Consider the following 16,009-nt stretch of genomic DNA (forward strand, 5'->3'; position numbering starts at 1 on the left):
TATAAAAATATGCAAACTGTTAAATTATTTATTTATTCGCCTTTTATATATTTAGAATACTTTAGTATTTCATTAAGCTTGTATTGGATTTGCGTGCATCTCACGTGATAAGTAGAAATCAGAAATGAAAGTCAAGGGTTGTGAAACCAACACGTGTTAGAAGATGTGAAAAATCTCCATCCAAGCGAAATACACACAAGGACAACCCAAAAAATTAACGGGAAAAAGCAAAAGGCAGTTAAAAGGAAAACATGCATTTTCAATAAGAGGGAAAGATGAGAATTTGGGAATCGACGGAGCAACACAGCATCATTGTGTGGCTGTGGCTGGATGGCGAAAACCTCTAGCTCAGCCCTCCGGCTCCGGCTCAGGCTGGTGGTGGTGCTGTTCCTGCTTCGACAAGAAGAAAATGCCAATTAACTTCCTCTCATCTTCCTCCACTGTCTCGGTACGATAAAAGAAAATCACAATATCGCCATTCTTTTTTCTTTTTATCTTTTATTATATTATCCAACTTCGCCTCTCTCTTCCTTTCTCGTGCGGAGGAGAGAGCTTTTGTTTTGACCGAGACTGTGTTGGTGGTGTGGTGCCACCGAAATTCGGAAATTCCTCTTCTCGATCGCCAATTTCGATTTTCAGAATTTCGTCTTCTTCAATGACTTTGTCTCCTACTTGATGCGTGCATGCATGAATCTGCCGCGCGCTGCTTAGTTTATTGCCCCTCTTTTTAATCTGATCTCACTTATCACCGTGCTCTCTCCTCGTCTTCTGGATCTGGATGGTTTTGAAACCTGACGGTTACTTTTGAAGGTATTGTTTGCAATTATGCTCTCTCCTCATCTTTGCATCTTTCTATATTTTCCATTTTTACATTATGGATCTGAGGTCAGCTTAGTATGATTAAGATTCTGCGCACAATTAGATGGCCTGTTGTTTCTTCTGTTCTGTCAGTTAGTCTTAAATTATTGGAGGACTGTTGTCGTCGTGATCAATGATAAGTTAATTTTTGAATTGAGATGAACATTTCGTCTACTTTTAGTAAAGGCATGTTCGTGTATAGTTAAGCCACATGTATCTGCAGACGATTGTGGTCTCTGTACGACCTTCAAAGTTCAATCTATCGTTTTCGTGGGCCCTGAAAGTATGCGAACCAGGTGAGTCATTATTATTAGGACTGAGTCGTCGATATTCACAGAATACGAGAATAACCTGTCGTTTGCTCGGTGTGAATTTAATTCTTCTTTGAGGCAGATAATTTGTAACGTGGATAGTTACTTCTGCCAAACGACTTGTCGTTTATTTAAGAGCTCAGACTCGGTGGCATTTTCTGTGCCATGAATTGCTTTTTACTCTCAGCTGAGGAGCTTAAAAACTGCACAGAAACAATTTTTCAAATTGGTCCATTTGCGGCTCTAGAAATTCCTTTCAAGTCATTTCCCTCGAATTTATAAATCCGATCTGTTCTGAATCTCCAGAATAAGGAACAAAAGAAGAGATTTTCCCCCCTTTGATATGTACGATGTATGAAGGAGTTTTTAGTTGCGACAAAAGCAACTTGCGGACAAACTGTTTGAACACTTGGAATTTCCGTCGTATTTTTTTATCTAATTAGTGAACATCTCTTCTCTAAGCAGTTAAATCATTTGGATACATCGAAATGGCGTTGAAGGGATTTGTGCGGGAGCTTAGAGAGATACGAGATGACATTAGCAACATATCCATTGGCAAATCACATGGAAAGGGAATAGGTCGGCGTGGACGAGCACACATAGCTCCTGAAGATGGATCTGAATTACCAAGTGAAGTGAATAATCAGAGCGTGTGGGCAAACTTGCCTCCGGAATTGCTCCATGACATTATTCGGCGAGTTGAGGCCAATCAGACTTCATGGCCTGCCCGTAGAGCTGTTGTTGCTTGTGCTTCCGTTTGCAAGTCATGGAGGGAGATCACGAAGCAAATCGTTAAGACCCCTGAGCAATGTGGCTGGCTGACTTTCCCTATTTCGCTAAAACAGGTTTCTTTTCTCTTCTTATTCTTCTTCTTCTTCTTTTAGTTTTTCATGTTCCATAAACTTGCTGATTGCTAATGTATAGTTTCTTTTCCTCTGGGACTACTTTCAGCCTGGGCCAAGAGATGCTCCAATCCAATGCTTTATTAGACGGGAAAGGGTAACTTCAACATATCTTTTGTATCTTGGTTTAAGCCCGGGTACGTATTTCGGCTCATGGATTTTTTTGTGATGCTATTAGCATGATCATCGTCATCATCAAGAAGTGCATATAATTTAGAAAATGGTTTTCCCATTGTTGGGTGGGTTTGGTTTAAATTTCGAAACAAAAAGATGGGCTGTACCCATTCTTGACCTGATCAATTTAGTGTGTATTCATCAATAAGAATTTTTTTAAAATTTCTATTTTCTGTTAATTGACTAAGGTTTCTGTGAAGCTCAGTTGGAACAGCCTTACATTTCTCTATATGGGTGGGTTTTTCTGCAAATAAAAGCCAATCTTTTTAAGTGATGATTCACAATCTGATTGTAACTTCATAAACATGATTTTGGAATTCCATTTGCATAGTACCGCTTTATATTCATCTCTTCCATGATTAGATTCTTAGATGCAATAAACTTTGTGCTTCAGGCTGTGATGTGATGTTATTTTATTATATTGCAGCTCTATCTGGTGATATGAGTAAGCTGCTGTTAGCAGCAAAGAGGATCAGACGGGCAACAAGTACTGAATTTAGAATATCATTTGTTGCAAGTGATTTCTGTCAAACTAGCAATACCTTTGTTGGAAAACTGAGGTAGGTTTGAACTTTTTGTTTTTCTGACCATTGAATTGTTGCATTCTTCTTGGATACAGCTGAGAGTCAAGTTCTTTGCAGGTCTAATTTCCTGGGGACTAAATTCTCCATTTATGACAGCCAGCCTCCACACCCAGCAATGGAATCCAGTTCTAAGCCACGTAGAAAAATACATGCAGTTCAGGTATCTGCATCGGTACCTGCTAGAAAATACAACGTTTCCACTGTTTCTTATGAGCTAAACGTCCTCCGGACAAGAGGCCCGAGAAGAATGCAGTGCACCATGCCCACAATCCCTATCACTGCAATTAGAGAAGGGGGAATGGCTCCTACTCCAATGGAATTCGCAAGTTGCAGCGATGAAGGACGACCTTCATTGTCCATTTCAAAAACTAAGGAGCCACTCATCGAATTCAGTTCAATAAGCCTTCCTGAATCAATTGAACCAACTTTGAATAAAAGAGATCCCTTGGTTTTGAAAAATAAAGCACCAAGATGGCATGAACAGCTGCAATGCTGGTGCCTAAATTTCAAAGGACGTGTTACAGTTGCTTCTGTGAAGAATTTTCAGCTGGTAGCAGCTGCAGAGCCTAACCAAAATTTGCCAGCAGAAGAACAGGGAAAGGTTATTCTACAATTTGGAAAGATTGGGAAAGACATCTTCACCATGGACTATCGGTATCCATTGTCTGCCTTTCAAGCCTTTGCAATCTGCTTGAGTAGCTTTGACACTAAACCAGCTTGTGAATGATGATTCTATCTTAACATCTTTGGCCAGATTCACATCAGTATTCCTGGAAATTTTGTTGTATATATTTTCTTAAGAAAAAGCACCTTGGGAGTCCTATCTTTGTCATAAAATCGACCAGTACATTCTTGTCCTCGCAAGTTCAGCACTTATTTATTTGAAGAAATTCATTTCATCTTATATACTTCATTATTATAATATGCTCAAGCATTGTACATAAAATCTTGATGCATCCTTATTATCTATTTTCTTTGATTCATGTTATTACCATGTACATGGATAAGATACTGTGTTCATTGGTGATAGATGCTGTGAACTCATCTTCAGCTTAGCTCAGAGAATGCCATATTTTTGTCCTTGCTCATCATCCCACAGTTATACCGACAGCCATGTCTTCGGGGCTTTTCAGGATTATCGGGGTCCGAGTCACTTGATTCCAAGAAAAGCCCTCTAAGACATCTCCTCCTTATTGTGGGATCATAAGTAAGCTTCTGAGCAGGGGTGACCCTAACTTCAGCCTTGTGTGTCTCTAGAGGCTCAGACTTGATGGGTTCTGCTATGTTCTGATACAGAACCAGGTGAATACCAGGACTTCCTTCATTTACTGAACTTTCAAGCACCATTGAGTTATTGAGGCTCTGTGCATTGCTGTTTAGAAATGCATTTTTTTCTTCTCTTTTTGGATCTTTTGGTTGTTTCCCTTTTCTGTTTTCTTCTGCATCAGTGGTTGTTCCGGTACTGTCATCCGGGTTGAGCTTATAACCCCGGTGAATGTGTACAGACCCCTCCTTTCTCACTGGTTCAGAGCTCACATGCATAGATGCTCCTCTGTTTTCACCAGTTATTGTCACAATGCTAACCGGCTTATCATCCGTCGGATACTTTAGTTGCCCTGTGGCCAGCTTATGAACGAACTTGGTGATATCATCCTTAATTTCTTTCTGCAATGGAACTTGTTCTCCATTCGACATGCCTGGATTTTTATGAGATTCGGTTGATTTGTTCCTGAGCTTTGGGTGAGTTGAACTTGCAGTTTTTATTTGTTCCCCACTGGAACTGGCAGTGGTTGTCTTCTTCCTGTCAGCTTTGGTTTGCGCTGGCAAATCTTTTGCTGGGCCATTTTTCTTTTCTTCTGCAGGCTTTGGTTCTCCTTGTTGAGAAGGTGGTGGTGGAAACTGAGAGGGCTGAGAATTAACTGTTGGCGGCAATTGAGCAACCCTCTTTGGTGGAGAAGAGGGTGAGGAAATTTGGTTCGAAAGTTGAGAGGTCGAACGGGCTGATGATTGTGTTTGGGCGATTGTTTGCAGTTTTGGTTGAGGTTGAGTAGTAGTTCTAGTTGGCAATGGTGGCACGGATGCAGCTCTGGGCTGTGGAGCTGCACGAGAGGGTGAACGGGCTTGAGAAACCGCAGGGGCTTCACTTATACCACGATACGGTGATGGTGGCAATGAGGCAGCCTTTGCTTGAGTTGTTGCTCGAGACGGTGATGGTGGCATGGAAGCAGCCCTTGTTCGAGATGGTGAAGCTGGCTGGGGATTGATCTGAGATTCAGTAGCTGCACGAGGTGGTGATGGTGGCTGAGGTGGAGCAGGTGGTTGTACCTGGGCTATACCTGCAGGTCGAAACGGAGGAGGACGCTGAGGTTGGGCAGGGGCTAAAATTTCAACAGGGCGAGTAGTTTGGGGCTGGGGTTGAGGTTGAGGTGCAGTTACTGCCGATAGCCAAGGTAGACGGAATCGACCAAATGGCCTCTGATCTGCCATTGATAATGAGAAAAAAGATAATTGAAAAGCACAAAAAGGAGAACAGATGATGTTGAATTATTATTGGAAGAAATGGTATTAATAAGTATGTAGTTGATACCTTGGAAAGCTTTAAGCACTCAAGCACAGGTCAATTTGAAACTCACAGTTCTCATTTTCATTTGTTTGCCTCTTCTAAAAGGCAAAGAAGGTTTTACTTGGGTGTAAAAACATAAAAGGATTCTTTAGATAACTTTCCTTGTTAATGAGGAATAGAATTTTCTTAACTTCTTTTTATTGTCTTTACTCTTCAGCCATTTTATCTCCACTTCGCCTGAATCTTTAGCTCAAAAGTAACTTTTACAACTCTTTCCTCTGCAGACATGACTGTGTATAGGGATGGCAACGGGTAGGGTAACCGCGGGTAATGTCATTCCCAAACCCTTACCCTTTTATTTTTTAATTACCCGTACCCGTCCCATTAGGTATACTTTTTGCATCCCATACTCTTCCCATTTAATTCGCGGGTACCCGCGGGTACCTTTATCCATTAAGAATCAATAAATAAATAAAAATATTACAAATTTAACAAACTATAAATTTAATAAATCATCAATCTAAAAATTGAATAAATTGAACATTAATTAATAAGAATAAAGTAGCTCAGTGGTATCACTCAATTGTTGAAAAATAAATGATTGGGGTTTAAATTTCATGTCTTACATCTAAAAAACAATGATATTTATTAATATAAATTTTTTTTATGACGGGTAACGGGTACCGGGTACCCTAGGGGGTATTCCCATACCCGTCTCATTACCGTAACGGGTAATGATTTTGATCCCATACCCGTCCCATACCCTTTTATACAGGGTACGGGTAGTCCCATTAGGGTCGGGTAGTGCCAGGTACCCGCGGGTACACTACCCGTTACCATCCCTAACTGTGTAGTCAGCTATACCGGATTACTGGATGGCATTAAACAATCCAAAAAAAACAAATATTAAGAAGAAAATGTCTTAATTTTTATCCCTTTTTGTTTTTGACAGACTCATTAGTGTTTTTTTTTTTTTGATAAGGTACCAAAATAGGCCTAAGGTTTTTGGGAAAGTATCAATTTAGGCTCAACGTTCAAAATAGAACTAATATAGGCTTAACGTTTACAATATAGCATCAATTTAGGCCCCACGTACAAAATAGCACCAATATAGGCTTAACGTTTACAAAATAATATGAATTTAAGCTTAACGTTTACAAAATATATCTAATTTAAACTACACGTCACAATTAAATTAACCATATTATATTGTTTTCCTATTAACTTTATATGTTATCTTTTTTATTTAGTTCTATTTTCTTATTTATTATAATACAATTAATTAGTATTCTTGCCCATTAAAATCTTATATTTGTTTTTCATCAACCATTCCATGACTCTTAAATTTCATGGCTCATGTAATATTAGCAAACTAAAAGTAATTGAATATCCACAATATTTCGAAATATTGTGGATATTCAATTACTTTTAGTTTGCATATATTACATGAGCAATGAAATTTAGTAGTCATGGAATGGTTGATGAAAAATAAATATAAGGTTTTAATTGGTAATTAATTGTATTATAATAAATAAGAAAATACAACTAAATAAAAAGATAACATATAAAATTAATAGGGAAAGAATATAATATGATTAATTTAATGATGACGTTTAGCTTAAATTGTATATATTTTGTAAATGTTAAGCTTAAATTCATATTATTTTGTAAACGTTAAACCTATATTCGTGCTATTTTGTACGTGAGGCCTAAATTGATGCTATATTGTAAACGTTAAGTCTAAATTGATATTATGTTGTAAACGTTAAGTCTATATTGATGCTATTTTGAACGTTGAGCCTAAATTAGTACTTCCCTAAAAACCTTAAACCTTTTTGGTACCATATCCCTAGTTTTTTTTTACTAGTTATTCAATACATGTTCAATCTATTTAGATCACTCCAAATCTTTAAAATAAGTTTGTTAACTGAAACAGTTTCGTTATTTATGTATTTCGACAAGTTTGCAACTATGTTAATAGGGCAATAAACATTGGGTGTTGTTAAACCCAGCCCCAATTTCCCACCCCTAGCCCCGTGGAAGGACGAAATTACCCTTTCATAGGTTTTGGGGTGGAAAAAGCTATTTTTTTTTCTCTTTCGATGCACGGGCGTATGGACATCACGCCTCACCTCATGGTGGGGCGTATGAAGATCACACCTTCACGTGTGGTCGGGCGTGATAGGCCTACACCTCACCGTGTGGTCGGACGTGGAACTATCACGTCCGACCACACGGTGAGGCGTAGGGCTATCACGCCCGACCACACGGGAAGGCGTGATCTTCACACGCCCGTGTATCGAGAGAGCAAAAAAAATAGCTTATGTATCCCGTAAATAGGCCGTTAAACCCGTAAATAGTCCGTTAAGCCCGTAACTACATAAATGTACTTAACAAAAAAAATTTAAAAACATAAAAATTAAAATAAACATTAATAAACATAAACATTTATAAACGTAATAGAGTAAATTTAATATCTACAACAAAAAGTGTTTAAATGTATGAATGTGTACAACAAAAAATCAGCTCGCCCGACGCCACGCATCCATAAACTCATCCATCTCCCTCTTAATGCGTGGAACATCCTCGTCAGATCGGTGGGTAGCCGATAGTTGGGTGACACGCCACAACCAGCTAACCCACTGCAAAAAAAAAGTAATAAATAAATATTAAAAATTAAACACATATAAACTAATACTAAATAATAATATTAAATAATAATAAACTTACAAATTCGCTGTTGGCGCGAGCATGCTGTACCGGTCCAGCCTGTGGTGCATGAAGGAGATGGGGATGCGAATATTGCATATACCAATCCATATAAGCAGGATCATAGGCAGTGGGATCGTATCCAACTGGTCGGCATCTCCTCCGATCAATGCCCCGAGCCGATGGAAATTTCCGCCAGGTGTCCTCAACTGTGACTAAGGAATGCGTGAGCCTGTACGATAACGACTTCCATGGTCGTACTGCTTTATCAGGTCTAATACGCTCAGCTGGGATAGACTGAGTATATCCGACCTGTCGCAGCGCTTGGTCGGGCATATACGGCTCGACGATGTCTCTACACCGTATCCAACCGGCGTAGGACACTCGAAGCCGATCATCATCAGCGACAGGACCATAAGGCAACCACGTCACCTGGAAAAAAGTAATACTCAATAAAAAAATAATATACTATAAATAATAATTAAATAAATTCTAAAATTTTATAAAATACCTCTGCCGCGGTCATACGATCCAGCTGCCCCCGAAAGGTATCTAGTCGGGCGGTCGTCTTGCCTGGTACCCCAACCTCCCATCTCAGTGCACGAGCATGGTCAGCTGGGATCATGTGAGCTCCTCTATGCGGCCGAAAAACCGGAAAATACTCATATATCCATGCCTGCAGTAGGGTCAAACATCCGCATATACCTGAGCAGTCTCCTCTGCTCGCTATCCCCAGCTGCCGGTACAACATGGCTAGTGTGGCAGACCCCCATGATAGTCCAGCTGCCCCGCTGACACCGCTGTAAACCTCATGAAGATGGGTCAGCCTAATTGTATCTCCACTCTTGTCAACAAACAGAGTGGATCCAAGCATAAGCCACATCTACGCTGTGGCCCGAGTAGCGTCATCCCTACCCTCGGCGAGAAGCCCCTATACAGCCCCAACAAATACACTTCCACCTCCCCATAAATGACTAGTCGGCAACAGAAGCTCAGCCTGACTCACCCCAAACATCATCATGCACATGGCATGAAGCGAGTCAGTAGGGGGAGACTCGGACACCATCGGACCGTCGATCGGGATCCGAAGAATATGCCACACATCATGCAGCTGGATAGTCATCTCACCGAACGGCATGTGGAAGGAGTTCGTATCGGGCTGCCACCGCTCCACGAACGCAGTCAATAGCGGAGTGTCGAGGTTCCTGAACATGGCACGTGGAAGGTGAGACAAACCAGTCCTCTCGATCATCTCCCTCAGTTGTAAAATGACACATATACAATTTATACAATTACAGAATGTTTTGTATGTTTATAGTTAAAAATACGAATTACAATAAATGTTGACACACTATATTATTCTTACCTCGGGTGACGCACCAGAAAACCACTGACACAAATCTCGGCATGCTGATGATCTGTTGTAGCATGTCAGAAACGACTGAATCTCTCCTCCCAACATCCGTGAGGCAACATGTTCCAGAAAACTAGGAATCACGGAACCATCAACGGGACCACCAGCAACCGGTGCAGTAACTACCCAGCTCTCGTCCTCACTACCTTTGGGACGTTTGCTTGTCCCTGATAATTATAAAATTATACAAAATTATACTAGATTATACTAAATTATACTAAAAAGATACTAAAAAATACTAAATTATACTAAAATTATACTAAATTATACTAAAAAATACTAAATTATACTAAATTATACTAAATTATACTAAATTATACTAAAAAATACTAAATTATACTAAATTATACTAAAAAATACTAAATTATACTAAATTATACTAAAATTATACTAAAAAATACTAAATTATACTAAATTATACTAAAAAATACTAAATTATACTAAAATTATACTAAAAAATACTAAATTATGCTAAAATTATACTAAATTATACTAAAATTATACTAAAAAATACTAAATTATACTAAATTATACTAAAATTATACTAAAAAATACATGTACTCGCAAAACGACCTCCTACGCGCTGGGTCGGCTGTCTCCCCGGGATCGGCTGCTCATCGCTCTCCTCAACCTCGCGATCATGTGCAACAGCGGACTGTCACACTGCCCGGGCTACCACATCCAGGTAGTCCTGAAAAGAATCGCCATCGGGCTCTCTGTCATCAAAATCAGTCGCCCCCTCTGAGCCATGAATATCGGCCTGATCCGCAATCGGCCCCCTCCTCAACTGCTCCGTCGCAGCCCCTCTCCGCCTACGACCAGAAATATCTATACCACGCAATCTCGTATGCCGTGGTGTATCATCCTCGTCGTCCATATCTAGACGACGAGCAGATGACGGGATGGATTTCCCACCCCTAGTAGGCCGTTTCGTCTACAAAAAAAATTACACTAAATTAATAAAATTGTAAATAATGTAAATTATACTAAATTTATAAAATTATGCTAAAATACTACTAAACTAATAAAATTATAATATAGTTATTCTCAATTTATACTAAATTATACTAAAATTACACTAAATTACTAAAATGTTTACTATAATTAAACTAAATTTACACTAAATTTACTAAAATTTTAAAAAATATTAATTTTTATTAAAAAAGGGGCGTAAGGGAATCACGCCCGAACCATTGGTCGGGCGTATGCACATCACGCCCTATCAGTGGTTAGGGCGTATGAGCATCACGCCCTACCATTGGTTCGGGCACCGCAGATCGGGCGTGATGTTCATACGCCCGACTGCGATTCCGGCCGAAATTTTTAAACATCACAACAGATCCAAAACGATCCATAAATCAATGAAATAAAGCGGTAAATCGTACCATTTTAGCTTTTCCTTTACGGTTTCTATCACCATCCATGATTCGGCTCACTAATTTGTCCGGATTTGAGCAAAAATCGTTTCGGCTTCTTGAGAGGTTTTGGGTTTTTTGAAATTTAGTGCAAAGGGTATTTCGGTCTATTCATGGGGCTAGAAGTGTAAAATTAGGGCTGGGTTTAGTAAATCACTAAACATTTTACACATTTAACAGTTTTTTATGATTAAAATATATGGGGCCGACTTTATTGATATTTGGCCTAATACACAAATAACCCTCTGAACTTGTCCAAATGTTATAATTGTCCCTTCCAACTTTCAATTGTAACAACGTACCTCTTAAATTTGTCCAATTGTAAAACATAACCCCAAATTGGGAATTTTTTTACCCCGTACTTGAAGCAACCGTAAAAACGTTTTCCCGGATTCGTATCACGCCAGATATCTGATTATCATATTCCACGAGCGTTGCAACTTTTGTATTTCACGTGTTTCTTCAATTGTAGTCCATGTCAGCACTTTGTGATTATGTTTTACAATTGGACAAGTTTGAGGGTTATGTTTTACAATTGGACAAGTTTGAGAGGTAAGTTGTTACAATTGAAAGTTTGGGGACGCAGTTGCAACATTTGGACAAATTCAAGGGGTTATTTGTGTATTAGGCCTTGATATTTTAAGAGGTTGTTTATAATTGTATTGGTAAAGTGATGTTTGATAAAATTAAAAATTAAAAAAGATTCACACCTTTATTCTGTAGAGAGAGACTCCTCCTCTCTACATTTTCTTCTTCTTTGTTGCTCCTTCTCAAGTTCTCCGTCGTTGACGCCACAGTCACCGTCAACTTCCAATTTTAGCTTTCTAATCAGGTCTATTTTATGTTTTAATTTTCGTTTTTAGCTTCAGATGTACTTTTTCTTGTTAGTTTAAAGTCTATACGTTCTCGATTTTTTTTCCCTTCAGATCTACGCCTGTTAGCTATACTTCTTTCTTTTATTCTTTTTTCGGTCTTAGCAAGAGCGAAAAATGGTCATCTTGCTTCTAGATCTATAGATCTGCGTTGTTGTAAAAAAAAAGGAAATGACTCAGGTCCGAATGTCCGGAAGAGTCTAAACTGTTTTTTAATGAGTTTCGACTTATGAGGAGTATACAATTTCTATTTTTGTTATACTTGTACCTTTTATGGTTTTTATTGCTCTTTGTGATCTAGTTTCTTCCATTTGTGGATCTTATACTGACGCTAGCCTGTATGGATGAGAGATTTTATTCTTCTTAATTATGGTATTGTATTTGTACTTCGTAATTTAATGGAATGTTATATGACATTTTTATCAATAAGTACTAAATTTTAAATACTGAAACTATTAAATGATATAACTATTTAATAAATGCTAAAAATAGATATTAAATATAAAATATTAATTGATAATATTTAACTTAAAATTTTAAGTGATTAAATAATAACAGTTATCAAATACACTTAAATTAAATAAATACTTAATATTTTAATTTAAATTCAAATTATAAAATTGATCTTGCTTAGTATATTAAAACGTTAATGGTAAATTACACTTCCCATTACCAAAATGATTGACACAAATTTAAAACTTATCCAAATAAAAAATTAAAAAACGAGATTAAGTTCATTTTTTCTTCAATAAATTTGGGGCATATTATCAACTTGTAGGGATTGAACCATCAATTCCACTCTCCTTTCGCATTCCTAGATTAACAACGCCATTGTTTAAGGTAAAGCAATTAATAAAATTAGAGTTACTAATAAATGAGTTAAGGTGTAAAAATACCCCTAACGTTTTGGTCAGGAGCAATTTTACCCCAAATGTCTAAAATGATGCAATTTTACTCCTAACGTTTGTAGCCGAGAGCAATTTTACCCCTAACATTGATAAATTGGGTCAATTTCAGAAATAATTCATCAAACTGTCTTCTCGGTCATGAATCATATCATCTACACTTCACATGTGCGTCATTTTTATCAGTAACAAATCATAAACATATGTTGGGATGTGAAAAAAATAATAAGAAAAATAAAAAAATATACTGTCTTTTGTACGAATTAGACAAAAAAATTCAAAAAATTCACCGAATTTATAAATATTAATCTCCAATTCTATTGTTAAATTGTAAAAAACATGAAATCCTTTTTTTTAGAATGAATTGATATGCAATTGGTACAAAATAATGAACAAAAATATCTGTGTTTTATAATAGTGTCTAAAATTGACCCAAATTACCAACGTTAGGGGTAAAATTACTCTTGGCTACAAACGTTAGGGGTAAAATTGCTCCTGACCCAAAAGGTTAGGGGTATTTTTGCACCTTAACTCCTAATAAATTAGAAAAAACTTGAGAAAGTTTCATTAATTTGTTTGTCAGACTAACTGATTCCGAGGAATTTTACAGTACTCCAAAAATAATACACGCAATCACTCAAAAGTTTTGCATATGACTTCATGTGACGATTGGAACTGGAAGTTCCAGAACAGGCGGCTGGTATACCACCATAATGAAACTGCCTTTTCTTTTTTTTATTCGGATAGGATTTATGTTGGCCCAAGTCAACCGAGCGTTCTTCCTCTTTGTTCCTTCGACATGTTGTTCCCCGAAGCATTGAAAAAAGATAAGGGGGAACTAACCTAGTGAGAAGTCTTACGTTTCTACCTCTATTGGCAATCCCTCTTAAGAAGTAAGAAGTGGTGTCCGGTCACCAAGAAATTCGATTGATTCCGTTCAGCGAAAGGGTCGTGCGACATGAAGACATTGATAGCAATATGGGGGAAGTTCCCATCAGGCAACAACGGGGAAAACAAGAGAAGAAAGGCAAAAGAATCTACAATAGACTGCCAAGAAAGCAGCTCATTGCCGGGGCTCGGATATCTGACGCAAGGAGACCATAATGGGCAACCATCAGGAAACTGATGGAATACACAAGATAGCTCGTGCGCTGACCGAGTAGCTACAAGGGAATTCGCTCAAAAGCAGGTCCCGAAAGGGTTAGCGGGGCTGATCAATCCGCAGAAGCGGATAGCGATTTGCGATGAGACAGTTTGCGCCACTGCATATGAGTCGCCGGCTCATTCTTCAACAGGCACGCGGTCAGGTGCCACGAAATGATTGAGAACTACGACGGGGTCGAAATGAATTTGGTTCTTTGTATTCAATAAATATTGCATGACCGAATAATTCAAGGAGAGGCACACTGCAGGGAGGGCTGACCCATCATGCAAAAGGTACGCCGTTAGAGTAAGTGCGCTTTTGCGAGCGGAAGGAACGGACTCCCCAACGTCTTGGTATCGGCCTCAGAGGCACTAAAAGGTCTTGTCGGACGGGAAAGCACATCAGCAGTCGGGTAGGGGGAGGGGAAGGGGAGTAGTTCATCCTGCGTTGACTTTATTTTAATAAGTAATTAAAAAAGAGAGAACAGCAAGAGGGCGATGATTGGTGAACAAAAAGACAAAATATATACAATTAATTCATCGGAATATCTTAAATAATTTCCTGCCGACGACGGCGCTTTCTTGCTTTCCAAGAGGCATGAGCCTAAAGAGAGAAGCAACGTGCAAGAGAGGCTAAAATCTACTATACATTCCCTTTCCATTGTCCAGCCATTCAAGAAAAGAACTCCATGGAAAAACAATCATAAAAGTTAGAGATTTGCTTGACAAGATATTCTTGTGTCTTCTACTTCAAAAATGAGATTTTTGGATCTTAATTTTGTATCTTCATCATCACAACAACATCTACTTGTCTCAATTACTCTAGCTTCCTTTCAAGGTATGTTCATTCTTTCACAAATTTCATTTATACCAATTATTTTCCAAACTCTTGCATAAATGCATTAGATGATTTAATAAATCTAAAACTTTGAATTAATCGTTCAAGCGGCGAATTAGTTAAATTCATTATGATTTTCAGTAAACGAAATAGAATGCAAGGACTCATCCGAGGGGTAAGATCCTGCCAAGAAATACTAAAGCTTGGAATTGAAAAGCATTTAAACGGTGGTAAATTGATCGACAAGAAAAATGTATTGTCACGCTTTGGATGTGTCACCTCCTCTCCTTCAATGCCGGAGAAGGGACTCGATAATTTGACAGTGGAAGATGTCCTGAAAACAAAGGGAGATGAAAAAACCGGGTCTTGGATTTCATGCCTCAGCAATGACACTGTCTATGATGCTGCAAAGATTGTAGGTTAATTTCTATAATGTAAAAGGAATGAAATTAGTCGAAACTCGGAACATTTATGCTTGTATGGAAACTTGCAGATGACACAAAACAATATTGGATCACTTGTTGTTTTGAAACCTGGAGAACAACACATTGCAGGAATCATCACGGAAAGAGGTAAACTTGTCTACATAGATCTAGTTTATATTGGTCGAACTAACTATTTTGTATCATAGTTGAATTTATGCATAAATATCCAGCAACAAAACTCGAGACTGAATGCAAACATGATCAGGCTGAAAAAGTTCAATAAGATATTTTGATACTGTAAGAAGTGATCGGAAAACGAAGATTTCCAAAAGAACGAACTAACTGGGAACTTTTCTAGACTAGGATTTGCATGTATAAAATGTTTCTAATTGTTGTTTATGGACCAAGCAGACTATTTAAGGAAGATAATTGCACAAGGAAGACCCTCTAAGAACACAAGAGTTGCAGAAATCATGACTAGTGAGGTTATTTCTCATACTATATTTCTTCTCTTCGAACTAGGATACGTGTACTCTTATCTAAATATACTTCAGTTTTTCATCCATCACAGGATAAGTTAATCACAGTTACATCTGACATGAATGTTCTCCGAGCAATGCAGCTAATGACAGGTGTGTTTATATTCACGTAGCTGATATACTCTCATAAATATAACTAACTCACTTGCTGAATTTGACAGCATAGCAGCAATGGCAAACTTATAATGAGATTTCCTTTTGCAGATTATCACATACGGCATGTTCCTGTGATAGATGGGAAGATAGTCGGGATGATTTCAATGGTCGATGTTGTTAGGGCAGTGGTAGAGCAGCAAAGTGGAGAACTTAAGCGACTAAACGAGTTCATAAGAGGAGAATACTATTAAAATAGTACCA

General features: G+C 38.1%; 3 protein-coding genes across 4 annotated transcripts; 2 read left to right on the plus strand and 1 right to left on the minus strand.

The window, feature by feature from the left end:
• The first annotated feature begins 231 nt into the window (after positions 1-231).
• Positions 232-3,733, plus strand: LOC136235167 (tubby-like F-box protein 5). Of its 2 annotated transcripts, none has more exons than XM_066024716.1 (5): positions 232-448; positions 1,635-2,014; positions 2,121-2,208; positions 2,673-2,805; positions 2,887-3,733. In XM_066024716.1, the coding sequence occupies exons 2-5, from the start codon at positions 1,658-1,660 to the stop codon at positions 3,554-3,556; spliced, it is 1,248 nt and encodes a 415-aa protein (XP_065880788.1). In that variant the 5' UTR covers positions 232-448; positions 1,635-1,657; the 3' UTR covers positions 3,557-3,733. The 2 variants fall into 2 exon arrangements, with proteins under 2 accessions (XP_065880788.1, XP_065880787.1); XM_066024715.1 differs by having other exon boundaries at positions 234-810.
• A 65-nt stretch (positions 3,734-3,798) lies between these two features.
• Positions 3,799-5,349, minus strand: LOC136200418 (vegetative cell wall protein gp1). Its single transcript, XM_065990801.1, has one exon. The coding sequence runs from the start codon at positions 5,314-5,316 to the stop codon at positions 3,877-3,879; it is 1,440 nt and encodes a 479-aa protein (XP_065846873.1). The 5' UTR covers positions 5,317-5,349; the 3' UTR covers positions 3,799-3,876.
• A 9,236-nt stretch (positions 5,350-14,585) lies between these two features.
• On the plus strand, positions 14,586-15,999 carry LOC136235615 (CBS domain-containing protein CBSX3, mitochondrial). The gene is made up of 6 exons (XM_066025422.1): positions 14,586-14,688; positions 14,830-15,103; positions 15,182-15,260; positions 15,525-15,598; positions 15,685-15,745; positions 15,857-15,999. The coding sequence occupies exons 2-6, from the start codon at positions 14,843-14,845 to the stop codon at positions 15,997-15,999; spliced, it is 618 nt and encodes a 205-aa protein (XP_065881494.1). The 5' UTR covers positions 14,586-14,688; positions 14,830-14,842.
• Positions 16,000-16,009: the final 10 nt, after the last annotated feature.

The sequence above is a fragment of the Euphorbia lathyris genome, chromosome 7 (genome assembly GCF_963576675.1).
Source record: "Euphorbia lathyris chromosome 7, ddEupLath1.1, whole genome shotgun sequence".
In the NCBI taxonomy this organism is placed as follows: Eukaryota; Viridiplantae; Streptophyta; class Magnoliopsida; order Malpighiales; family Euphorbiaceae; genus Euphorbia; species Euphorbia lathyris.

Excerpts from the sequence above, each read along its gene's own strand:
- LOC136235167 (XM_066024716.1), top strand. The coding sequence starts at position 1,658 with ATGGCGTTGAAGGGATTTGTGCGGGAGCTTAGAGAGATACGAGATGAC. Across the intron at positions 2,015-2,120 it reads TCCCTATTTCGCTAAAACAG|CCTGGGCCAAGAGATGCTCC; the intron begins GTTTCTTTTCTC and ends GACTACTTTCAG. Across the intron at positions 2,806-2,886 it reads ACCTTTGTTGGAAAACTGAG|GTCTAATTTCCTGGGGACTA; the intron begins GTAGGTTTGAAC and ends AGTTCTTTGCAG.
- LOC136200418 (XM_065990801.1), bottom strand. The coding sequence starts at position 5,316 with ATGGCAGATCAGAGGCCATTTGGTCGATTCCGTCTACCTTGGCTATCG.
- LOC136235615 (XM_066025422.1), top strand. The coding sequence starts at position 14,843 with ATGCAAGGACTCATCCGAGGGGTAAGATCCTGCCAAGAAATACTAAAG. Across the intron at positions 15,599-15,684 it reads CAGAAATCATGACTAGTGAG|GATAAGTTAATCACAGTTAC; the intron begins GTTATTTCTCAT and ends CATCCATCACAG. Across the intron at positions 15,746-15,856 it reads AGCAATGCAGCTAATGACAG|ATTATCACATACGGCATGTT; the intron begins GTGTGTTTATAT and ends TTCCTTTTGCAG.